At 42.4% G+C, this 25605-nt stretch overlaps 2 protein-coding genes across 2 annotated transcripts in view; one reads left to right on the top strand and one right to left on the bottom strand.

Moving 5' to 3' along the window:
• The window catches only part of Rxrg (retinoid X receptor gamma), a 181924-nt gene that overhangs the window by 127216 nt on the left and 29103 nt on the right, over nucleotides 1-25605 (bottom strand). The gene's annotated exons all lie outside the window — the stretch shown is intronic.
• Lrrc52 (leucine rich repeat containing 52) lies at nucleotides 4722-23647 on the top strand. The gene is made up of 2 exons (XM_090339793.1): nucleotides 4722-5645; nucleotides 23292-23647. Exons 1-2 carry the CDS (start codon nucleotides 5024-5026, stop codon nucleotides 23615-23617), a joined length of 948 nt encoding a protein of 315 aa, XP_090195919.1. The 5' UTR covers nucleotides 4722-5023; the 3' UTR covers nucleotides 23618-23647.

The raw sequence follows: 25605 nt of genomic DNA, 5'->3' as shown, positions 1-25605 counted from the left end.
CCATCTTAGGCATAATGATGAGTAAGCCTGGTCATTTTTTATCAGTCAAAAGTGAGATCTGTTTCCTCCGCTAAGTCTGGCATGCAGTCTCAAGACTTCCCCTGTTCCTCTGGATGAGTGTGGCAGGAATGCACAGCATAGATGATGCCACTCATAAAGATTTCACTGAGGAACACAGCAAATTACAGCCATTTCTTCAGCCTTTACTCTGCAAGAATTAAACATGTCAAGCGGGACTCCTATAGCCTGAAGGGTAAGTAAAAAATAATTTATAGCAGGTGGATGAAAAGCAGACCCCAGGATCGTACGTAGATGGAATATGTCCATATATGCTTATTTGGTGCTTCGGCTCTCTGCATGTTTGGGAACTTTTCTCTTCCAGTCTGACCTTGCTGGTTTTATTGGATTTCCATGTGACATGTCCTGCAAGCCCACACTTGCTGAGAGATGACTTGGCTAAAGAAGGCCTAAGCACTGTCAGAGTCTGTGGTGAACTGGATACCATAATCTGCTCCTACACCAAAGTCCTGGAATCTTTTTTAACCAGTCCTGGGGCTTGGATTCAGGGCCTGAGCACTGTCCTTGGGCTTTCCTCAAGGCTAGTGCTCTGCCACTTGAGCCACAGCACCACTTCCAGCTTTTTCCATGTATGTGGTACTGAGGAATCAAATCCAGGGATTCATGAACGTTAGGCAAGCACTCTATCACTAGACCACTCTCCCAGCCCAGTCTTGGAAAATTTTTTTTGCCAGTCCTAGGCCATGAACTCAAGGCCTGAGCACTGTATTCAGGCTTTCTCAAGGCTACAGCTATACCACTGGAGCCATAGAAACATTTTCAGACACACACACACACACACACACACACACACACACACACACACACACCTATATGCGAGGAATTGTACCTGGACCTGGGTCTTAGTGCATGCTAGGCAAGCACTCTCAGCCACTAGGCCAAGCTCCCAGCTCCAGAATTTTTATCTTTAGACCTGAACCCATGATATTCCCTGCCTGGGAAGCAAATTAACATAATGGCTTGCATGTCCCCAAGGCTGCTAACCCCCTGCAGAATGTGTGTTGCTTGCTGCTTTTCCTCCAGAGTAAATAACATATGCCCAAATCAAATTTCCCTTAGCCTCTGTACCCAGGCATCTATGTGTTGTACTCACCAATTTAGGAACTGTTTACACTGTGCCTAACACTGGGTCATCGTTTGTGTGTCTGTGCCTTTTGCTTGCTCTTAAAAGTTTTAAGCCCTCTCCTTTCACAGCTACTCTTGATATAATTTTTTTATCTGCAATAGCTCTTAGCTAGTTTTATTTCCAGAAAGGTAATTGATGCCCCAGTGTCTCTGATGTTGGTGTCTCTGGTGTATCACTTTGTTCTATTTTATATTATCAGGGTTTGTTTCCACCTGTCTTTGAGTGGTTAGAGAGCTGTCTGGAAGTGTACTGGTACCTGGGAAGGACTCTTAAGGTGGGAAGGCAGAACAGTACTCAAGTTAAGATCACTGTAAACAGTCCCATGACTGCACTCAGCTGCCAAGACTCTACAGATATGAGTGCTCACTTCCCCCATCAATCTGTTCTCCTGAAAGGATGGGTACAAGACCACATGAAGGACAGCAGTGGGCTGATGAGACAGCTGTGTGAACCCTGCTCACTTGGTACAGGGAATTCTGCTGCAGCCACCAGACAAGTAGGACCATATGGAGAGCTCCAAGGGGACTAGTGTTCTCGTTAGCCCCACAATGCATCCCCTACTGGTTTTCTAGATGTTACCTGAACCATTTCCATCAAGAAGGCATCTGGGTGACCTAAGAAGACTTTGAAATCATCTAGCCTAGCTCCAGCAATAGTTTGATGAGAAAAATTAAGCCCAGAGAAAGGAAACAACTCAGCCAAGGGTAAATAGCCAATTCAGATCTTCTCAAAGCAAGAACTCAGAAATAATCATTACACAAGATAGGACTTGGCAAAAAAAAAAAAAGATATCTTTAAGGTCTGAGATCATAAAATTTAGGAAACACTACATGGCCTATCCTCCTGTTAGGTTGCTGTGCTCTAACGTTCAATCCCAAAATGATAAGCATGCTTTAGGGGATCTGGTCTAACCTGTACAAGGTGGGATGAGCCCATGAGTGTTCAGGCTTTAGAATCAAAAAATGACAGGATTATCTCAAGCAAAAGAATATTCTCCAAGGTTAACTATTTGCAATGCTTTATTACAATGGTAATACTCCATAACAGGGCCTCCTAGCACCTGTCTCAATAATCTACAGTAGGACTTATTTATCTAACTTAGAATCATGTGGCCAAACAAATAAGCCCAAGCCTGAGGCTGCTGTCCTGACATAGTCTAAATAAGAAGGTTGGAAATAAAAAAAATTAAAAAAAAGAAGGTTGGAAATGAAGCAACCTGAAGAAGTGAGCTCTCAGAAAAAGGCAGAAAGGGGAAGAGTGGTGTAAAATAAGGAAAGTCCTCAAAACCATTCTGTGAACCTTAGTGGGTTAGTTCGGTAACCATCTCTCATAGAAATGAAGGAGACTATATAACTCCACTCTCAGCCAAAATTCTGACAATACCCCATCTACATAGTATGCCCTCACACAGCTCCTAGGGGAAATGATCACTTTGAAAATTAATTCTCTTCTGTAGACTTCATACTCCAAATTTCTCTCCTGGGCAATCACATAAGATCTAAGGAGGGATTTATAATTTTATCAGAATTATTTTAATTATAAAGAAAGGGTGGCTCCCCTATCAATTATATCCTGCTTCAATTAGTACAGCTATCATTTAGGTCATTGCTTTGAGTGTTTGCAATTTCGGCTTAAATAAGGTCACTTTCAATTCGGTAAACAATCCTAAGTCATCATCTTAATTCACAGCCAGTCACCCAAGGAATGCTGAGTAAGTAAACATAATCAAGCATTAGCTAACTAGCCACAAATCCACTTGACTTTATTAATTTCTCTCTTGGCAAAGAAGCAAGAAAAGGAAGCAAACCATCAGAGATGTTCACGCATCATTCATTCAACAAATATTTATTACATATCAGGTGTTGGCACTAAGCTAAGCTAAGTATAGGTTTCATTGTGCTATGAACAGTCACACTAAGTTACATTTGAATGTTTTAAAGATCAAGTTCCATTTTCCCAGAAGTGTACATTATAACTCCTGAGAGCTTTTATGTACATTTCTGTCTCTGTGTCTTCCTCCACTGAGTGAGACATTCCAGCTCCTAAGCTGCCAGACACCATCCCTCTCTCCAAAAGCCTCCTGTCATCTGTCATGTAGTTAATGAATACTCACAGTCGAGCCCCAGACATACTCACTATTTTAAAAGTCCCAAGGTAATACAAATGCTAAGAAATAGTTCATGTTACCGCACTTTATTTCATATGTACATTTGAGGTTTTGTTTTGAGAGTAGCTTATAAAAAGATTTTAATACTGATATAGCCAGGTACCAGTGGCTCACATCTATAATCCTAGCTACTCAGGAATCTGAGATCTGAGGATCATGGTTCAAAGCTGGGCTGGGCAGGAAAGTCTATTAGACTCTTACCTGCAATGAACTACCAATAAAGTTTGAAGTGGAGCAGTGGCTCAGGTGTAGCATTGAGCAAAAGTAGCTAAAGCACAGTGCCCAGGCCCTGAGTTCAAGTCCCAGGCCCAGCACCAAAAACAAAACAAAACAAAACAATAAAACTCCAATACATGTAAAGTGTTGATCGCTTGTGTCTGTAATCCTAGCTACTCAGGAGGCTGAGATCAGAGGACTGAGGTTCAAAGCCAGCCTAGGCAAGAAAGCCTGTGAGACACTTACCTCCATTTAACCATCAGAACACCAGATACGAAGGTATGGCTCAAATGATAGAGCATCATCCTTGAGAAAAAAAAAAAAAAGCTAGCACCTAAGCCCTGAGTTCATGCCCCAGTACTGGCATGAACACATACACAAACTGGTACACATGTACATTCTAAACATAGACAAGAATGTGTATCACTAGGGGGTGGGGGGTGGGTGGGGGGGAGGGTAATGGGTACCAAGACATGTGAAAGGGTATCAATGTATGTGAATTAATGCACCTTCTATCTGGCAAATATCATGTATTCTCTTTTATTAATTACAATAAAAAAAGAATGTGTATCACCTCATCAGAGGTGATTCCTTGCCTCTTGTCTCATTATAAAGGAGGAACTCCCTTTCCCAGCTTTTCTGGACAGCAAATAATTGGCAACTGTCCAAACTCAGTACTCAAAAGAGGACCACTGTAGGAGCTGAACTTAGGCTCTCCTTCACAGCTCATCAATGGATAGGGCAGCTTGGCTAGTGAGCTCCCATGTCTGCTCTGGGGTCTGCCTACTTAGGAGTCTAGGGTATCCTCATTCTCTCTTCCACCTCCAAGAGGAGCCAGAATGAACACTCTAGGCACACATTGGCACAGACATCCTCCCCTAGTGAACCCATGTGTTAGCCATGCCCACCCACTCCCACCTCCCCCCTCTCCCCGCCATCCACAGACTACAAGATCCTCCCTTTCAGGAAACCCTGACTGTCCCCAGGACAGCAAGCTTACCCCCACACCACCCAGAAGTGAGAACTCCCTTCCCTTCAACCAGGCAGTCCCCTAAAGCTGCTGACATCACAAAGGTGTCAGCTGGCAACCTCATTGTCATGTGGCTCTCCCCTGGCTCCCCTTCACTTGCAAAGGCAGGGAAAGGGTGAGACCTTTCAGAGCTGCCAAGTAGGCAAGCTTCCAGCAGCAGTCTGGGACTGAGCAAGCGAGCAAGCAGCACAAACCACCAAGCTGGCGGCAGGGCACTGGGCCTCGCGTTTCAACTTCTGTTCAGTTCTCCTGTAATGGAAAATTGCTTTACACAAAGCTAACGTGTTACAGTTCTTTCCAGTGTCCCTCCCCCGCCCTGCCCCACCCCTCAGCAGACTTTGAGTCAAAGGGACAGCGACTGCCCGCTGCAGCAAGGTAGAAGGAGGGGGAATCTTGGCTTCTTACTATGTCCCTTACTTCAGGCCCTGGCCCGGGGTGGTTACTGTTTTCCTTTGGGATGGGGCTGGTATCAGGGTCCAAGTGTCCAAATAACTGCCAGTGTCAGGACCAAGAAGTGGCCTGTGTAGGGATGCAGCTCTCGGAATACCCCCTGGACATCCCCCTGAATACTCGGAGGCTGTGCCTGAAGGATAACAGGATCACTAGTTTGCCAGCTATGCAACTGGGACTCCTCAGTGATCTTGTTTACTTGGATTGCCACAACAACCGGATTCGAGAGGTGATGGATTATACCTTCATTGGGGTCTTCAGACTCATCTACCTTGACCTCAGCTCCAACAACCTGACCTCCATCTCCCCATTCAGTTTCTCAGTGCTCAGCAACTTGGTTCAGCTGAACATTGCCAACAACCCTTACCTGTTATCTCTTGACAAGTACACCTTTGCCAACACCAGCTCTTTGAGGCTCCTGGACCTCAGAAATACTGGCTTGCAGACCTTGGACCGTACTGCTTTCCACCACCTTGTGGTGCTCCAGACCCTGTATCTGAGTGGAAACCCCTGGAAATGCAACTGTTCTTTCCTGGACTTCTCCATCTACTTAATAGTGTCCCATCTGGACCACCCAGGTGAGGGATTGACTGGATGGATGGGGGTGAGGGGGAAATGTGATGGAGAAATTGCTTCCAGAAAAGGTAAAGCCAGAACAAAATGGGAGAGGGGAATAGTCTTGGAGAAAAGGTTGGGTTAAGCTGGTTGAAAGCATTCTTATTGCTTGACCCAGCTCATTCCTGGGTTGACTGGATCAGCGAGTCAGGAATAGGAATCCAAAGACATGAGTTCTGGCCCAAATTTATTACCTATTATCTGCCTTTGGGACACTCGCCGTTTCTCTGCCCCTTGGTTTCCTGATCTATAAACTGAGTATATTCATATCACCCAATATAAAGCTGTGCCAAACAATATGATATGGGGTGTGAAAATGATAAAGTACTGTAATTGCACAGTGATAAAATAATACAAGGATGTTGTATAGTGCATTAGCCTGTTTTAATATGATTAATGTGATTGAATTTGTTTTCCAGGGCTGAAAAGTAAACTCAGCCCTTTATAAGCAATAGGGAATCCAATAAGAGTATGCTATATAGAAGGGAAGGATGGAAAAAGAGGCATCAGAACAGCTTGGACAGTGGGAAAGGGAGGAGAGGAGGAAGAAGAACCTTTTTTGCTAACAGATTGTATTTCACAATACCAGCCTCATAAGGAAGCAGGGAATAGCATGAATCTGTGAAGAACAGGCCACAGTACTAAGCAAGGAGAGTCCAATGTTACTGGCAAACATTCAAATCTTACCTGAGAGACTCCACTGTCCCCACTGTCCCTGACCTTGCAATTCTGCCCTTATCCTCCATGCTCCCTCTGCACCAATAGCACTAAACCCAGCCAAGTCAGAACTTCAGACAAATAAAAAGTAGCTCCTCATAGAAATCCCAGAGCACTGGTTCCACCGAGGAAATACTTTAGGAATACTCCTGGCCAAAATGATGGACTTCAAGAACTGGAGTAAAGGAGGCTGTGGTCATTCACAAGTGAAAATGTACTCTCCCTTGGCCTCCCACTGGGCATGTCTTGCAAAGTTTTCTAGGGACTAGAGTGGAGCCAAAGAGAATCCTCGGATGCAAGATTTAAGGAGACACTGAGAGTGAGTGTATGGAGAGTAAATGCCTCCTTAAATTTTGTGCCCTATGCAGAAGGCCCTGATGCCAGATATTTCAGACTCAGTTGTTAGAAACCAAAGGAACTAGCTTTGATAGATTCACCCCCACTCCAAGCATACATACAAGTTTTCCTTGAATACTGTCCATCATTTTGCTAGGGCACCCTCCTGCCCCAGCTGAAGAAACCTGGCTTGTCCCACAGCTACTAAGCCTGCCCGACCACGTCAACCTTAGGCAATTTCCTATAGTCAATTATCTGCTTGTACAATTGTATTTTCTCAGAATTGTCAGGCTGACTACTTTGGACTCCTTGACTTTTCAGTTTAATTCATGATGGAAAATATTATAAACCAGTTCTGTTTCACTATGTTTTTCAAAGACATTAGAGGCTAGTATCTACCTTATCAAGCTCATAAACTCTTCATAAATGAATATCCTGATATTTGAGATAGACACAGCTTTCATCCACTGGCCAGTAAGCCCCTACATATGTACCCTACAACTGCTTATCTGCTCATCCCTTTGCTGTTTGGTGACCTAGGGAAACCTGCTTGGCCAATTCAGGCAGAAACATTGTCTCATTGTTCTAGTTCACTATTGTTATTTATTCTAAAATGTGAATAAGCCCAAAGCTCATTTATATTCTGTAGAACTTTGCAGCTTAGACTGTTTTTATACATGCCCTCCACCTTCTCTCCACAAACCCTTAAATTCAGCCTGTAGAAGAGGATAAGACCCTATCCTTGCATGAGAAAATAGATTGATGTATCCTAAACCATACAGTAAATGTCAAAAAATAGTGTGAACCTCATAATTTCAAATTCGAATCTGTATGAGTTGGCTTTTCATTACTGTGACAAAATACCTGAGAAAATCAACTAAAAAGGAGGAAATCGTTATTGCAGTTCATAGTCTTGAAGGTTTCAGCCCATGGTCAGTCAGCCCATTGCTTTGGAGGCAGTGTAAGCCAGTACTATGATAGAAGAATATAGCAAAGGCCTGGCACTGGTGCTTACACCTGTAATCTTAGTTATTCAGGAGACTGAGATCTGAGGATTGCAGTTCAAAGCCAGCCCAGGCACAAAAGTCTGTGAGACTCTTATCTCCAATTAACCATCAGAAAACCAGAAGTAGCACTATGGCCCAAAGTGGTAGAGCACTAGCCTTGAGCTGAAGAGCACAGGGACAGAGGCCAAGCCCAGAGATCAAGCCACACAGATGACAAAAAAAAAAAAAAAAAAAAAAAAAAAAAAAGAATGTAGCAAAGAAACTGCTTACCTCATGGTGAGCCAAAATGAAAAGGAGAGAGAAAGGAAGAATTAGGGTCCTGATGTATCTTCAAGGGAACATACCCTCTTAAAGTATTTTACCATGAGACTACCATCTCATAAATATGAAAAGCACACAATAACTATAATTCTATAAGTCAATTTAAGTCATGTATAAGCATATTGCCATCACATCTGCAATTCAGCTTTATTTCCTACCTGGCTATAACATGGAATTCACTGAAGATAATTTTCCTGGGATAACAGAATTCACCCAAGATAATTTTCTTTAGATAACAGAACTCACTCAAGGTAATTTTCCTTGGATAACAAGCACCACCCATCATAAAGTCATTCAGATATTCTCTTGCAAACCCAGGGTTCACCACAATCTACCTATGACTTTAGCCTTCCATGTTTGCTTATATTCACACACACATACACACACACACACACACACACACACACACACACACACACACGTACATATGCATAACCACAAGCATGCACATAAACACACATGGAGGTATACACATACAAACCATTTGAACACACACATAAGCACAGAGATATATATACACATACATCATAGACACATATGCAAAGATACATACATATCTGCTTACAAATTATATATATACAATATACATAATAAATGTAAAGACACATACATATGCATACATAAAGCTGAACACACTGCAAAATTCACTAGATGCTTCTCTTGTCTTAGCCAGCCCAATATAAAAGAAGATATTTCATTTCATCATCCTCATATAATGATTCTGTTGAGCTGAGCATGCCTGTAATCCTAGCTACTCAGGAGACTGAGATCTGAGGATTGCAGTTCAAAGCCAGCCCAGGCATAAAAGTCTGTGAGACTCTTATCTCCAATTAATCTCCAGAAAACCAGAAGTAGCGCTGTGGCTCAAGTGGTAGAGAGCTAGTCTTGAGCTGAAGAGCTCAGGGACAGTGCCCAAGCCCAGAGTTCAAGCCCCACAACCAACCAAAAAAAAAAAAAATAGATTCTGTTGGCTGGAAATATCATAATTAACAAGCATTATTGGTGAACTTTGAATGTTAATATCTTTGAGCCTAATTCCACCTATTTATGCCATATTTCCTATTTAAAAAAGAGTGACCTTGGCATGGCCTAGAATGGAGCCCACACATCTCTACATGTACCTACATTTCTGAATAGAGGAAGAATTTCTACAAAATAAGCAGAGTAATATTGCTGTTTGCAAAGCAGATTCCAATTTTAAGACAGGTTCATATGAGACCCGGTAAGCTCCGGAAAATTTTAGCTCTGTAGTGCAGGATTAAGGTGACAGTTGGATGCCAGTATGTACACATTAGTTGTAAAGGAAGGAAGGAAATAGCGGACTTCCTTGCTACCATTCAGTTTATTGGTTCATCTTTTTTAACAAGTGCTGATAGATATAACTAACCCAGAATCCCAGGACTTAGTGTGGAAAGAGTGTATGGGTAACTCCAGGTTATCTGCCCCATAAGTGTCCTGTAGTCTAGGCAGGTACAAAAAAGCCAAACAAAAGGAAAAGTCAATACTGCCTAGAAATGCACTCTAGTGAGCCACAGCTACCAATGATGAATGACAGTTGCCATGCAGGCAGCAGAGACCGTGCTAAGAACTCAGATTCTGGAGTAAAAGAGGCTAGGGTTAAAGTCTTAGCTCTTCTGCTTACTCTCTGTAGGATATCAGATAAGTTCTTTAACCTCTTTGAACTTCAATTTCCTCATCTTTAAGACAGGGATAATAATAGAACCAACTACCTACGGCTGTCAAAATGATGAAATGAGAACATTTATGAACTGTTATTAGCATCAGGCTTGACGTACCATAAGGACTCAATAAACAAATCACTGTAGATGTAAGAAAAGCATAAGATACTAAACAGAAAGTAGCAACCAGAAGTCAAGTAGTCCCATGGCTGGAGTTTGGCCTGCAAGTAGACTCTTTGCCTAGCATGCACGAAGACCCAGGTTCAATTCCTCAGTACTACATACATAGAAAAAACCAGGAGTGGTGTGGTGGCTCAAGTGGTATAGCTCTATCCTTGAAAAAGCCCAAGAAATGTTCAGGGCCTGAGTTCAAGCCCCAGGAATGGCAAAAAAAAAAAAAAGTCAAGTAGTCCTCTAAACAAGTAGCAGACTTCAGGAAGTCTCGTATGGAACTCTAAGACAGTACATTCTCTCCAGAAGACAGGATTATAAAGATTCCAACAGGGTTATACCTAGAGTATAAGAAAGATGAGTAGCAGATGCTAGGACTCTAGTCCATAAGAAATAGTACAATATATACCTCAGAGGAAGTGGATATTTGATATGTTATAAATTCAGGAATCCAGACTCTGGAGAAGAAAACTAGAAACAAAAGCAGGGCTTTGGTATCAGCCTGAGCTGTGAGTCTCAGACTAGATCCACATCATCAAGGTGTCCTCCTCAGTCACCTGGATCTGGAGCTTATAACTCTATTCAGGGAAGTCACACTTTGAGCAGCAGGTACAGATAATCAGTGTTGTACAGACAGAAGGAGACAAAGAAGTCAGTCTAACCGTGGGACAATAGACTTTGGAAAAAGAAGAAACTGTATAATCAGTACATTTTTTTTTCTGTGATTTAAGAGTACTGAGCAATACCTTTGTGCCAATATCTCTCAATCTGACCCCCACCTGTGAGGTGAAATTGTCCATTAGAGATTCAGCTCTTCTAAGTTCCCACCGAAATGTCATGAGCTTAAACAGGACCTTGAGAAAATATTTGAATTCTGACTTGTGCCTTTACCAGCTCTCATATCAGAGGAGGAGTTAATTCTTGAAAAACTGAATTTACAAGGTTAATTCCGTAGTAATAGTAGTAGGGAAATTGAAGGAAATAAAAATCCTGAAGGAAATGGAGAAGACTTAGAAGGATGGGAAGGCAATAGTATTTCTTTCCCTTCCCTTAATTCATTTTGAATCAGAGTCTTCCCATGGAGGGAACCAAATGTTTCACTCACCTTATTTCATCATAAAAATTTATGATGGAAATGTTGAAACTTTCTCAACTTAATGAGATAGTCAGTGCTATAATTAAGATCTAACTCAAAAGGAACTCCCCAATAGCATACCAACCAGATGTAATGGAAAGTATTCAATCCTCAAAGAGTTCACATACTCCCTTTCCAAATGCCATAGATAGATAGATAAATAGATAGACAGGCAGGCAGGCAGGCAGGCAGGCAGGCAGACAGACAGACAGACAGACAGACAGACAGACAGTCAGACAAACAGCAGAAATAGGAGGGTTTTTTTTTTTTTTGCCAGTCCTAGGGCTTGAACTCAGGGCCTAAGCACTGTCCTTGGGCTTTCTCAAGGCTAGCAATTTACCACTTGAGCCACAGTGCCACTTCTGGCTTTTTCTCCCAGCCCCAATAAAGAGGTATTTTATCTTTCAGTTAGCAGGCTGCTCTGTGGAGCCCTGGTCAGTACAGGGTTAAAATCGACCCATACATTCCATTTTCTTTTAGCCCAGGTTAGCAAGTAGATGAATGAATTCCTGGCATAAGCTACAATTTTCCAGTCATCAATGCTGTTTGAAGGTGAGAATGGCAATTGAATTCTTCTCAGGATATTTGTTTGCCCTAGCAGGACAGGGTTGAATGCTTCCCAAGGTGTTCTCAAAAACTCAGGAGCGCTAAGCTCCCGAACATGAGGAACTTGGCTTCCTCTCTGCAGCCAATGGAAGTCTGTCCAAAAAAAGTTTGGACATCAGTGGTGGAAACTGTTTATATATGTGGTATCCAGTACAGTAGCCTCTAGCCACATGAAGCACTGTGTCACACAAGACAGGTGTTAGCATGGTGGTCAGGGCAGCTTATTAATTTTAGATGCTTAAGCTAGAACTTTAGAATCCAATGTTGTATTAGCCAGGTTTTTTTTTCGTTATTGCAGCAACATGCCTGAGAAATAGCTTATAGTGGAGGAAAATTTTATCTTGACCTTCAGCCATCATCTTACTCCATGTAAGATGATCTTACTCATTTCTACCACCTCCCAATAAATGTCATTAAATTGTAAGTCTGTCAACAGATAAATGCATTTATTAAGTTATGATGAGATCACTTTCCCAAAGAATCACATGTGAACATTTCATTGTGGGCAAAGACACTTGAGATATTTGGAGACATTTCTTATCTGATCATAACAATTATCTTCACTGGTAACCCAGCATGGCGATATATTGACATCCAAATTCAGTGTTTTCCATCAGTACTATACATCCTTGATAACAAGCACATTATATGCGACTCTATCACATTTATTACATGCTAATGTGTGCTCAACATTATAACATAATGCTGGATAGTTTTATTACAGAGAAATTACTTTCCCTGTATTTACTAAAATGTCCTAACAGTACAAGAGACACAAACAGAGTTAAAAGCCAAGAAAACCTGTCCCGGTCAGAACTACTTTTTTTAAACAGTTATTTCCCCAATTTGAGTCTCATTTTTCTTGAGTTTAAAGTGAAGGAGCAGTAGGAGCTGGGGATTATGGCTCACTGATAAGCACTTGACTAAAACAAGGGAGCAGGATTTGAAGCTCTCAAAGCTCCCTTCTAGCTGGAAGGCTGCAGACCTAAATAAATAGGTAAGACACTCACAAGAGAGGGTAGTTTTGTAGTTTTAATAAACAGAGTACCAGGTGAGCAAGTGCATGATGAGTAAGAATGCTGAGATAAAAGTGTTCCTAATGAAAAGGGTTTGGGGGGTTCATATAATTAGGAAAAGCAATTCCGAAGCCAATAGCCTCTTAATTTCTGTACATTTTTTTGAGGGTGGGAGTAGAAGTAGGGGGGGGGACTAGAGTTTAAATGTCAGGCCTGGTGCTTCCTATGCAGGGACACTACCACTTGGCCATGCTTCCAGCCTTTTTTGCTTAAATTATTTTTTAGATAGAGTAGCAAGCATGTTTGCCCAGAGCTGGCATCAGGTTTCAATCCTCCCACCTATACCAACTGAGAAACTAGAAGTACAAGCACACACCACTGCCACAGCCTTCTACCTTCTACACTCTCACACTTCCTGTCCTTACCAGAATTCAACTAGCTGGAACAATGTCTGTATCCCAACAGTCTCTCATCCATACTTTCCTCCTCCTACTCAAAAAGAGGACCTCAAATTCTCATGAGCACAAGCATTCTAGGCCCTATATTCTGAGATTCTGATTGACAGAGCTACCAGCCTGTATCTGTAAACCACTTTTTAGAAAGCCGATGGCAACGTCCTCAGTTCTAGTGCTTCAAGGGCTGCTTTAATTGCTGAGTAAGCTGATTTTCTCTGAGATTGATGGCTAATAATAATTTTTTGTAATATCTTCTTCAAGGGACATTTACAATTTGACAAGAAGCATAGTAACTGAGAATTTAGAACAAGCCAGTCTACTAGGAAGTAGGAATGGCAGTTTGAGAACAGAAGGCCCCTCTGTGTCTGCAGTTAAATCACAGTCCTTAGTCCTAACTGAACTCGATGGTGTAGCCTAAACATCAAGCAGGAGTCTGGGTAAGAGAATTGCAGAGGCGTGAAGACAAAGCCGGCCCAGGACATCCACAGGAAGCAGATGGCTTGGGTCATGCACAGCTTCAGGGCCAAGTCATTCTGAGGGCGTTTTGAGCAGAGAACATCTTAGTTTCATTTCAAGGCCATTTCATCTTGTATTAAGACAGCTTTAATAGGATAATGGCCCCATTTCAACCCACCAAGTACAGAGTCATCTGCCAAAACTCAGATTCCCAGAATGAATTCAGGTCCTCATCCTATTCTGCTATTAACCCTAACCTCCTCCATCAGGGAAATTGAAATGGAAACAACAACAACCAAAAAAAAAAAAAAATTGAGTGGCTGGGTACCAAACAGTCCCAAAGCTATTAACTGCTCTGTCAGCCTGATTCACTTACCTTAAAACAAACTCGTCTATTCTTAAGATATAGCATCTGGTAGAGTCGCTGACAATGACAGGTTAACTGAATCAGTGGTCTCTATACCATCCCCAAACAGCCATCCCCCAAAATTCAAGAAGCCCAGCATGTGAGGTTTGGGAAGGATCCTAGATGATTCTGATAGTCTCTCGAATTTGGCTGAGGTGGGATTCCTGAGAGAACTGATTTGAGGTTCCTTCAGTCTCAGAAACAGCAGGGCCCCCACATGGCCCTATAGATCCCCCAGAATCACTGAGGCCAGGCTGGCCAAGCAACCAACCTCACTTTTCTTATCTCTAGAAGTAAAGAACTCTGCATCCTGGAAGAATCAAGCAGTGTGGATGTAGCTAGAGAGATAAGGGTTCAGTCATGAAGGATCTTCAGAACTCTGAGTCATGAGGAAGTTTGGTTTTTGTTTTTTATTTTGAGGAAGGGGTCATGGAGCTTGAACTCTGCCTGGGTGTTGTCCCTGAGCTCTTCAGCTCAAGGCTACCACCCATTTTCTCGAGGTTTAATGGAGATGAATGGACTTTTGTGCTTGGGCTGACTTTGAACCTTGATCCTCAGATCTCAGCCTCCTGAGTAGCTAGGATTACAGGCCTGAGCCACCGCACCCAGCCACATGAGAAAGTTTTAAGGTAGTGTGTGTGGTGGGGGAAGCTCTTGTAGGCATCTTGGTGACAAAATAAGTGACCTAAAGCATCAGAGGGGGGCCGGAAGTTTGATCTAATGGTAGAATGCTTGCCTAGCATGCATAAAGATCCCAGTTCGATTCCTCGGTACTACATATATAGAAAAAAGCCAGAAGTGGTTCTGAGGCTCAAGTGATAGAGCTCTGGCCTTGAGAAAGTCCAAGGACAGTGCTCAGGCCCTGAGCTTGAGCCCAGGACTGGCAAAAAATAAAAATAAAGCATCAGAGGGGTGAAGAGAGATAAGAGGAAGCATCTGACATTGAGAAACAAAAATGAGGATGGAACTAGATCCTCTCATTGATTCTTATACTCCTATATAAATTAATAAATTTGTATCCATTTAATTTCTATCTTTCTTGATAAACTGGAAGGTCTTTGACTCTATATGTGAATCTTCAGATTCTAGCACAAGAGAAAATGCTCAGTAAATATTTACTAAATGAATAAATAAAATGTAGAAAGTAAAAGGCAAGGGGAAAAGCAACCATAGCTATAAAGACTTAGATGTGAGCCATTGTGAATGTTTCACTGAGGAAGACACATCATTCAACTTCTCATCACTGTAACAAAGTACCCAAGATAATTAGCTTACCAAGAGAAAAGATTTTACCAAGACGGGTGGGGGGTGTGAGGGGGGAGGGAAACGGGTACCAAGACATGTGAAAGGGTATCAATGTATGTGAATTAATGCACCTTCTATCTGGCAAATATCATGTAACCCTTTTACTAATTACAATAATTAAAAAAAAGAAATTAAAAAAGAAGAGAAAAGATTTTAGTTCACAATTATTGTCCCCACGGGTTTTAGACCTGTGGCAAGACAGCACATCAGGACAGAAGAACATGACAGGGCAAAACTGCTTACATCAGGAGCATGGCCTAGTGATAGAGTACTCACCTAGCATGCATGAAGCCCTGGATTTGATTCCTGGACACCACATATTCAGAAAAAGCTGGAACATGGGGGCTAGGAGTTTGGCCTAGTGGTTAAAGTGCTTGCCTAGCATGCATGAAGACCCGGGTTCAATTCCTCGGTACCACATATAGAAAAAAGCTGGAAGTGGTGCTGAAGCTCAAGTGGTAGAGCTCTAGCCTTGAGAAAGTCCAAGGACAGTGCTCAGGCCCTGAGCTCAAGCCCAGGACTGGCAAAAAAAAAAAAAAAGAAAAAGCTGGAACTCGTACTGTGGCTCAAGTTGCAAAGTGCTAGCCTTGAGCAAAAAGTATCCAAGAATAGTGCCTAGGCCCTGAGTTCAAGCCCCCAGACTGGCAAATATATATATGTATATGATATATATATCATATATCATATATATGACATATATATCATAAGTCAGGGAGCAAAGATGTCAAGGAAGGGGCCAGGACCCCACAGTCCCCTGTGAAAACATAATCCAATAACCTAAACACCCCACTAGGCCCCACTCCTACAAGTTGCAACAACTTCCAATAACACTACCCTGGAGACCAAGCCAGGTGAGATGAGGGGTCCCAAGGAGGTGACAATTGAGCAGAGAGCAAAGAAAGACAGGAACTCACCAGGGAATATGACATGAGGTGGAGGAGCATCTCCCTATGCAGAGAGAACAAATTCAAAGACCCTGGGCAGACAAGATTGATTCATTAGGAGGAGAATATCTAGAGCAGAGTGAATAAAGGAGGAAGGAAAAGAATAAGGGAGGATATTAGTCAGAGATCAGATCACATAGGGTGATAGGCCACAGGGCACTTTAGAATTTATTCTAAGTATGATGAGAGGCCCTGGAAGTGACAGATTGTATGACTAACGAATTGTTCCCACTGCTATAGCAAGGAGAGACTGTAAAGAAATGCAGAGGCACAAGTCAGGAGTGTCACACAGTTCAACCAAGGGAGGATAGTGGCTGCAACCAGAGTAAGGTGAACGTGGTGAGAAGAGTTAAGAACGAGGACATATTTAGACAACAGGAATGGCCATGTTTGTTTGTAAAATGAATATGGGATCAAGGAGAAGCAGCTAAGAGGGTTCCCAGATTTCTGCCTGGCCTGATGCCCTTCACCTTCTGGGACTTCCTAAACTGATTATTAACCTGGAGGACAAATACCCAGTATCTGATTTTTTTCTGGGCAAATGAATAGTTATTAAGCCTAGCTCACTAGGAGCTAGCATTTGCCTTTAGTTTTCAAGAAACTTCTCCCATCCCCCTTCCCTGTCCCATGGAAGCTCACCCCATACCTCTCATACCTACTCTAGAAGCTAGGAGCAGAAGCTCACCCCTGGGAAGAAATTAAGTGATCAGAAGCCTTTACACGTTGTCTTGTTTTATTGGTGAAATGGAAGGTTTTTTATCTACTGATGACAGAATTCTAGGTACTGGCAAGCACATAAGAAGGTATTTTGAAGAGAAGGAAATTTTCTGCCTCTACCTCATAACTTTATGCAGCAAGTCATATGAAAGACCAATGCTGTAACCCAGAAGAAATTTCCAAACACAGGAAGAGTTGGATTGAGCTTGCCAAAGTTTAATGTTGTTTATATATGTTGCAGAAATCTCTGAACACACTTAACCTTTCCAAATCTAAAGACTTCTTGTCCACAGTTAAAATTGTGGGTACCAAGTTAGTTGTACAAAACTAAATCATCCAAATATACAAGCCCAAATCGTCAAAGTTTCAAGTTTTTAGAAATGGTTTAGAAAGGAGTCAGCAATGATGTCCATAAAAGGCCTATAGTAAATATTTTAGGCTTTGTGAATCTCTTTTGCAACTATTCAATTCTGTCATTAGCATAAAAGCAGCATTAAAAGATATATAAAGGAATAGGTGACTATGTTGCAATAGAAATTTATGCATTTTTTAAAAACAAAATAAAACAGGCTGGGGCCAGGCATTGGTAGCTCATGCCTATAATCCTCGCTATTCAGGATGCTAAAATCTGAGGTTTACAGTTCATAGCCAAACAGGGCAGGAAAGTCTGAGAGACTTATTTTCAATTAAATACCAATAAAGAGTGGAGCTATGACTCCAGTAGCAGAGTGCTAGCCTTGAGGGAAAAAAAAAAAAAAAAAAGCTCAGGGACAGTGCTCAAGCCTTGAATTCAAGCCTCAGGAACAGCACAAAAGCAGGCTAGGTTTGGCCCAGGTTGAACTCTGGATTATGCCTTGATGGGAAGACAGCTGGCCAATGCAGAAATGGAGCTGCAGATAGGCAAAGATCATGTGTAAACTGCTCCTAAGACTATGCACGAGTGGTTCACTGGCTAGTTGGCTTTGCTGGAGTTGGGCTATGGAGCTCAGTCTAGCTCCCTTTCCTAGGGTATCATCTCTGGACCACTCATTATACAGAAGAATATAATAGCAATTCTTTCAAATTCTAGTTGGGTAATCTGTCTGAGACAACAGGTGACAAAACATGGAGTTTATGAAATGCTGTAAGAGACTTGACCAACAAATAATCCATTCTTTCATGTATATATTCAACAGACATTTATTGAGTATACACTATGTACCAGGCACTAGGATGCCCAGGATGGGGAAGAGTCTCTGATCTTCAACAGTGCTTGGAGATATCATGCCTACAGCATTTAGTCCTCAAAGTCTCACCTGTGTGAGAACTTTCCTATTGACTTTCCTACTTGGACATGTAGACCATCCATTCCTGCCTTATAGAGACTTCATTCTCAACAGCTCACTCACTGTATCCTGCTCAGGCCCTCATGAGACAGGTGACGATTACTATTCAGCTAGTAGAATGTAATGATGGTTGGTCAAGTCATCCATGCCCAGGTTCCCTTTCTTCCAGCTGAGTGTCATGTCAAGGACCATGGCCCTAAGGTATGGTGGTAACAAATAACAATGCATTCATTCAACCTATAGATGGTGGGCTCTAGTCTGTTAGGCTTCATCATAGGTGTTGAGGATGCTTTGGGAAATCAAAACATTCAAAACCTTACAACTCGATATAGTTTATGATCAAGCAAGGAAAAAAAGCAGCTGCTTTCTTTGATAAAGGCATAATGTAGATGGGAGAAAAACAAGACCACATGCATCTACTAATCATGTTGGCGTTTGCAAAGCCCTAATGAGGAGAAAAGATGCAAATGGGCTTCTCTTTGGGTTCTGCCATTTGGAGAGGTCCCTCCTCTCCTTGTACACTGCCATTCTTTTGAGGTTTTCCATCCCCCACCCCAGCAGTCATCATGGTTCCTGAAAAGACATTGAGAACCCTATACAGGGCCTGCCTTCTCTAGACTCCATGTCACTAGAAATCTCAACAGACCCCTTCCAAGAACTATGGTCCCTTCTGCAAGCCAAAGAAAACAGTTCTTTCCAGAACCTCTTGAGTTCAAGACTAGCTGTGAGACGGTCCACATTAGAGCTCAAAACTGAATTGTATAAACTGACTCATGTGATATTATGATGCAACAAGTATGCCAGGATCAGTAGATGGGCACTTAATCTTCAAAGTCATCATACCAGAATAGTAGAAGAACATATGACTAACAGGCTAAATAAAAGAAAATGAAATCAGAAAAAGGAAGCCAAAAGGAGAGTTTATTGCAGTGTTGTTACAATAGTCAAATGAAGGTATCAGTCAAAGTGACCAACACTTGGAGTGAAGAAAATAATAGATACATAGATAGACAGACAGACAGCTAGATGCACCAACATTGTGGAATATAACATAGCCATAAATGAAAATAAAAGCATGCCATTTGCTAGAAACTGAATGCAATTGAGGAACATCATATTGAGCCAGGCAAACAAAGCCCAAAACAACAAAATACATATTTTTACTCATATATGGAAGCTAGACCAAAAAATGACATACATATTTGTGAACATGTACATTTGTGTATAGATATATAGAATATACACATATAATCTGTCCACTACTCAGTAGCTAGAATAAGCCACTGCACCCAGCAACAAAATATACTTTAAGGAAAGAAACATAACTAGAAATAATGAGAGCTATTTCTCAACAACAGAAGGGCAAACCTTCACTTTCTATGTAGCTAATAGCATAATTTAAAAAAAAAGTAAAGCAAAACTTGATAGAGCTATGTGGACTAGACAAATATGCATTTGTAACTGGTGACATCTCCATATTTCTTAAACTAATAGTAACTGAGCTACAATACATGTTTATAGATTTAAAAGTCAGTAGGTGTTAGAAAAGGCAGGCATGGGTACTCATGCGTGTGATCCCTACTACTTATGAAAAAGATATTCGAAGAATCCTGGTTGGAGGCCAGCCTGACAAAAACTTAATGAGACCCCTATTTCAACCAGACAAGCCTGGTTTGGTGGTACTACCTGCCACCAATTACAGGAAGGCATACGTAGGAGGATTGTGATCTGAGGCCATCCCCTAAGCAAAAAATGTGAGGACTTTTCCAAACATGAATCTAAAAGCAAAGAATGGTGAATGGCTCAAGTGATGTTACCATCTATCTAGCAAACTAAAGATCTAGAGTTCAAACCCCAATACCAACAAAAAAAATAAAGGAAATGGCTAGAAGATCTAAACACAACCTAATCACAAACATAGAACAAAGCACTCAGTAAACTCAGGAAAGTTTATTTTTGCAGAGTGCATGGAAAATCTACTGAAATTGACTTTCTGCAGCCATAAAGCAAAATCCCATACAATGTCAGAGGATCCTAATGACAGTATACTTTCAACCACAGTAGAATTAAGCTAAAAAGAATGTAAACACACACACACACACACACACACACACACACACACACACGCCAGGAGTTTGGCCTAATGGTACAGTACTTGCCTAGCATTCATGAAGCCCTGGGTTCAATTCCTAGGTACCTCATACACAGAAAAAGCCAGAAGAGATGCTATAGCTCAAGTTCTAGAGTGCTAGTCTTGAGAAACCACAAGGACAGTGTCCAAGCCCTGGGTTCAAGCTCCAGGACTGGCAAAACACACATACACACACACACACACACACACACACACACACACACACACACACACTTCCCCAAATACTCACAAATCAGTGTCATTAAGTAGCTGCCCTTATTAACAAGAATAATAATTATCCAACATAGCTCATACCTTCAAGAGCTGAGTGAGGAGAAAAGAGGCTCAGATCAATAACCACCGGGTAAGGTAAGACATGGTAGGTCAGCACTAAGGATTCAAGGAAATGCTGTGGATGAGGTCAGGAGGAGCAACAGTCACATCCCCCCAGATGCCAACCTTGAGACAGTGTATCTTAGCATTGCTCCTTGGAGTAAAGGATGATGAAGAATGGGAAGAAATTGATGTTGAGGAATATGGACAAGCAAGCAGTTGCTGCAAAAGCAGTGGTGTTGCAAAGGTAGAGTAAGATGTGCTGACAGCAGAATGCGTAGTTGGATTGGATTGAAATAAAGGGGGGAAGGACTCTGGGAGAGGTGGCCAGTAATATGGGAAGAGTGGGAATGCAGATGCTGAGAGGCTCTGTGAGATAGGCCATGTAGTGTAAGTGTTATTCTGAGGCCCAAAGCAGAGCTGCCAGAGAGTTTTGAGCCAGGCATGTCTAGGGAAAACAATACTTCACGAGGCTTTCAGGCAGGGAAGATAATCAGGAACGTATGAAATGGCCAGAGCTGGGAAACTTGGAAACATGGAGCAGGGAGGCTGGGAGAGGAGAGCCCAAACCTTGATGGTGTTGGAAATGGGGGAGGGAGACGACTGCACCAGAAAAACCCAGGCCTCCCTCCCAACAGAGCCACCCACACCCCTCACTTCCCAGCAGCCTAACAATGCATTTAAATCACTACCTAATTGCTCCTTTCAAAGTTAATGCTCCAAAATGGGGAAGTGTGTGTTTAATGTTTAGTCTCAGCTCTGCCGCCCAAGCCTCAATTTAAAAGCTAAATCATTTTTAAAAATAGGATGAGACTTAACAACCCCCCACCCCGACACAGCTCAGACCCTCAAAATCCCACGGTTTTCCTTTCTCAAATACACCTTTAATTTTTTCTTTCTGTATTTCCTATGTCTCTAGCACTCTTGCCTCTGTGACCTGAGCCCCAGCTCATTCTCCAGCCTCCTTTGCAAAGCCAGACTGACTGGTCTAAAGGCTAATTGTGTTTCTGCTTCTTCACATCCCCAATCTCCAATCCCTCCAGTTCAGTGCTCTCACTCAGAGCAGGGTTGTCCCTGGGGCTACAGTGTCAATCTTCCTACCTTTTCTTTAGTAATCCTTGCTAATAGTGATCTGACAGTCCCTGTGCTAGCTTGTCCTCCTGAGTCCAAGTCTCACCAGCAAGCCTGCTACACCATTACATGCTGTGGTCCTAGATGTACTAAACATGGACTCCCTGACACAGAAGAAGGGAACAGTAATTGGTATCCACAGCCTTTCTGGTCACCCAGGCCCCACCCTCACTTCCCTCCCCTGTCAATCTTCTGTAATTTCTTTAGCCACCCCCCCCACACCCTTGGCCTCTAGCTATTGCTGAGGTAACATTTATAAACTGATGTATAGTCAAAGCTTAGGAAATAACTAGCAGCTCTGATAGCAGTCATTCTCTCAAATCCTAGTGTAAACCCTAGCTTGACCTCAGCAAACTAGTGCAGAACCAAGCTGATTCTCAGGTACCTCTGCATGAGAATGGTGGCCTATGTGAAGGTAGAAAAAATGCAGGGCCAAGAATGAGACACCAGGTATTCTGCACATCTGGCTCAATAGCATCTTCTCTCACTAATGTCTATCAGTCCTGTCTGCTGCCCTGAGAATTAGTATCATTCTACCCTAGGAATAGGTATTCTTCTTCTTTGAGCTTATAAAAGGAAGGAATAGAATTCAGCAAGAAAACCTGGTCTCTTGCTGAAGTTTACAAAATTAGCTAGTGACAGTCTAGACTGTACCTCTGATCTGTCTGGTTCCATTGCCCTCTTTTCTTCCTGCTGTGTAATGAAGTCCATAGTGTTAGGAATAGGAAGATGATCAGAGAAACCAGGGAGCTGAGTCAACTGCTAAAAGCAACCAAAGACTCATGTAGTCCATGAGATCAGCCAGTAAACGCCAGCATAGGGACATTTCCTATCCAGACCACAGTATGGTCCCTTGCTGGACATAGGCACAAGCACACAGAAAGAGAGACAGCAAAGAGAAGAGGTTGGGGAGAAAGGAAGAAGAAAGATGAAGAGCCTTGCTGGACATCTGAGGAGTTCCATGCCTCCACAATATCTTTAAGTTTCCAACCTTCTGACTCCTGTTGGGGGGTTCTTCCTTTTCTAAAAAAAAAAAAAAAAAAAAAAAAAAAAATCCTTAAGAAAGCAAAGCCTACTTTCATGACCAAATGCAGAGAAAGAAGTAGCTGAGGCCCAGTGCTTTTCAAATTGCAGTGTGCCACCAAATGATACCACACACACACACACACACACACACATACACGGAGTGATGGGGATCTGCTGAGACATGGGACATGGCTCCCCACCAGCAGGCCAGGCATGGAGCCAAAGGTTCTGCATCCCTAGGCAGCCCAGCTGGGTGTAATGCTGCTGGCCCCAGGGCACGCTTTGAACATGAAGATTCCAGAGGCCCCCTTCTCCCTCAGGTCTCCTCTTGGCTCTTGGAACCCAGGAGTTCTGCTGTTTCAGCACACTGCCTGCTGTGTTCTTCTTCATAGATGGTCAGAACGCCACGTGCTTGGAGCCCTCAGAGCTGACAGGGTGGCCCATCACACAAGTGGGAAACCCACTCCGGTACATGTGCATCACGCACCTGGACCGCCAGGACTACATCTTCCTGCTGCTCATCGGCTTCTGCATCTTTGCTGCTGGCACTGTGGCTGCCTGGCTCACAGGTGTGTGTGCTGTGCTCTACCAGCATGCCAGCCGCAAGGCAAGTGAGGACGAGGCTGAAGACGAGGCTGGAAATAGGGTGGAGGTCACCAGGCGGATTTTTAATACCAGGACTAGTTCTGTCTCTGGTGGGTTCCCTCAGCTGATTTAAGCCAGAGTTCAATAAATAACTTGGATGTCATCTCTGGCCATCTTGCTTTCTTTCCTGCCCTCCTCTGTCTTAAAGATTGTAGTAAAACAAACAAAAATGTTTTATGGTGATTTCAGAGGTTGGTCCCTTCCTGCTCCTACTTAGACTCAACGGGATGGGGTAGAACAAAGTATAGGAAAGTATGTAGATCCATCCAAATGCCAAGAGGGTCCATCCCCAAACAAATCCTCTGTTGTTTACTGAGCACCTACTATATATTCAAACTGAGTGCCAGAGGAGAAAATACAAGAAACACACTTTAAGAGCTCCCTCAGAAAAGCAAACAATTTGAGAGAGAAGCCAAGATTAACCTATGTGTTAATCTTCACACTCCATCTCATAATTATCACAATGATCCTATGATATTAATACAGTTTAACAGAGAAAAATGGGGGGCAGGGAGCAAACTAATGGACCAGGGGGCTCAACTATAGAGCACTTTTTATCAAGTTCCGGTTGATACAAGGTAGTTAAGATATTTAGCACCCCATATTTCATGTTTTCTCTACCCATTCACTCTCTCTGTCACATTTTCATGCCAGGGAAATGAGACCCAGCATGGAAAATAATTTTGACCTTACTGAAGGGGACAGAGGAACCACAAATTGAGAATTAAAAGGGCTCTACTAGGTGTTTGACAAGTGGCATTAGGAAAGGCTACAGGTTGGCTGGCTTCATAAGCAGACCAATCATGTATGTCAAGAGTATGACTTCAAAGAGCACTGCCAGTAGGTATACAATTATACAATTTATGAGTGCACATGTCACTCCCTTAAGTTACTTAAAGCTCTTTTCTAAACAACAGCTATTAAAACTGACCTGCCTCCCTTAGAAATTGTCTATGACTGGTAGTTGTTCACATCCACTGAACTTGTCCTAATTCAGGGTAAAGGGAAGATCCTACTTAACACTCCCTGAATTATGGCTCACTGAATCCTGCCTGTACCAACTTTATATTACCGGAGACTGAACCTTACAAGTCTCCTAAAGGAGATTCTCAGGGATTACCAATTTCTAGTGGAAATCTCCTTAGATCTAGTCTTAATCCTTCATTTTTGTCCAACAAACAAGCAAGAATCCAGTATCCTTGGTGCAGTAATTACATTTCTTCACGGGCTGTAGAAAACTTGAACACAACCTAATCTGTCATATTCATTTTCCAAAAAGGTGCCAGACACGGTGGCTCATGCCTGTAATCCTAGCTATTCAGGAGGCTGAGATCTAAGGAGCAAGGTTCAAAGCCAGCTCAGGCACAAAAGGACCTGAGACTCTTATCTCCAAGTAACCTCTAGAAAATGGGAAGTGGGGCTTGGCTCAAGGATAGGGCAGTAGTCTTGAGCTGAAGAGCCCAGGGACAACGCCCAGGCCCTCCAGGCCTCATTCAAGTCTCATGACCCCCTTTCCCCCACCCAGAAAAAGTTAACATTGGAATTAAGTGTTAAAATTGAGAGATCTTATATATAAATGACTCGATTAAATCCTTGACCCAAAGTAAGTGGTTTGGGGGAGCAAATGAGCCACCATACAATGCTGAGCTGAACATAACCCTCTCAAAATGGGCCTTAGAAGACTCAGATTCCTGATCTTACTTCACCTCTACCACCTGCATAACTTCAATTGAGCAAATATTCATTGCTGTAGATGCAAGCAATATCCCTTCTATTACCTGATTTTTATGCTGGTGAATAAGAGGCTTAGTCCAAAAAAGTTCTTCAAGTAGAGAATTTTTTGTTTAAGTTAAAAAAAATTTACTGTAAAGATGATGTACAGAAGCGTTACAATTATATAAGTAAGGTAAGGAGTACATTTCTTAGTAAAGAGTGTTATCCCCTCCCACATTTTCTCCAACTTCCCCATGCAATTCCCCTCCCCTCAGCTGTAAAGTTCATTTCCAACATTGTCTCTAGTGAGTATCACTGTTACATTGGTTCACCCTTTGTTTCCCATTT

The sequence above is a fragment of the Megascapheus bottae genome, chromosome 10 (assembly GCF_031878675.1).
Source record: "Megascapheus bottae isolate mThoBot1 chromosome 10, mThoBot2.hap1, whole genome shotgun sequence".
Taxonomy (NCBI): Eukaryota; Metazoa; Chordata; class Mammalia; order Rodentia; family Geomyidae; genus Megascapheus; species Megascapheus bottae.
This window is presented reverse-complemented; position numbering and strand designations above follow the sequence as displayed.

Excerpts from the sequence above, each read along its gene's own strand:
- Lrrc52 (XM_090339793.1), top strand. The coding sequence starts at position 5,024 with ATGTCCCTTACTTCAGGCCCTGGCCCGGGGTGGTTACTGTTTTCCTTT. Across the intron at positions 5,646-23,291 it reads GTCCCATCTGGACCACCCAG|ATGGTCAGAACGCCACGTGC; the intron begins GTGAGGGATTGA and ends TCTTCTTCATAG.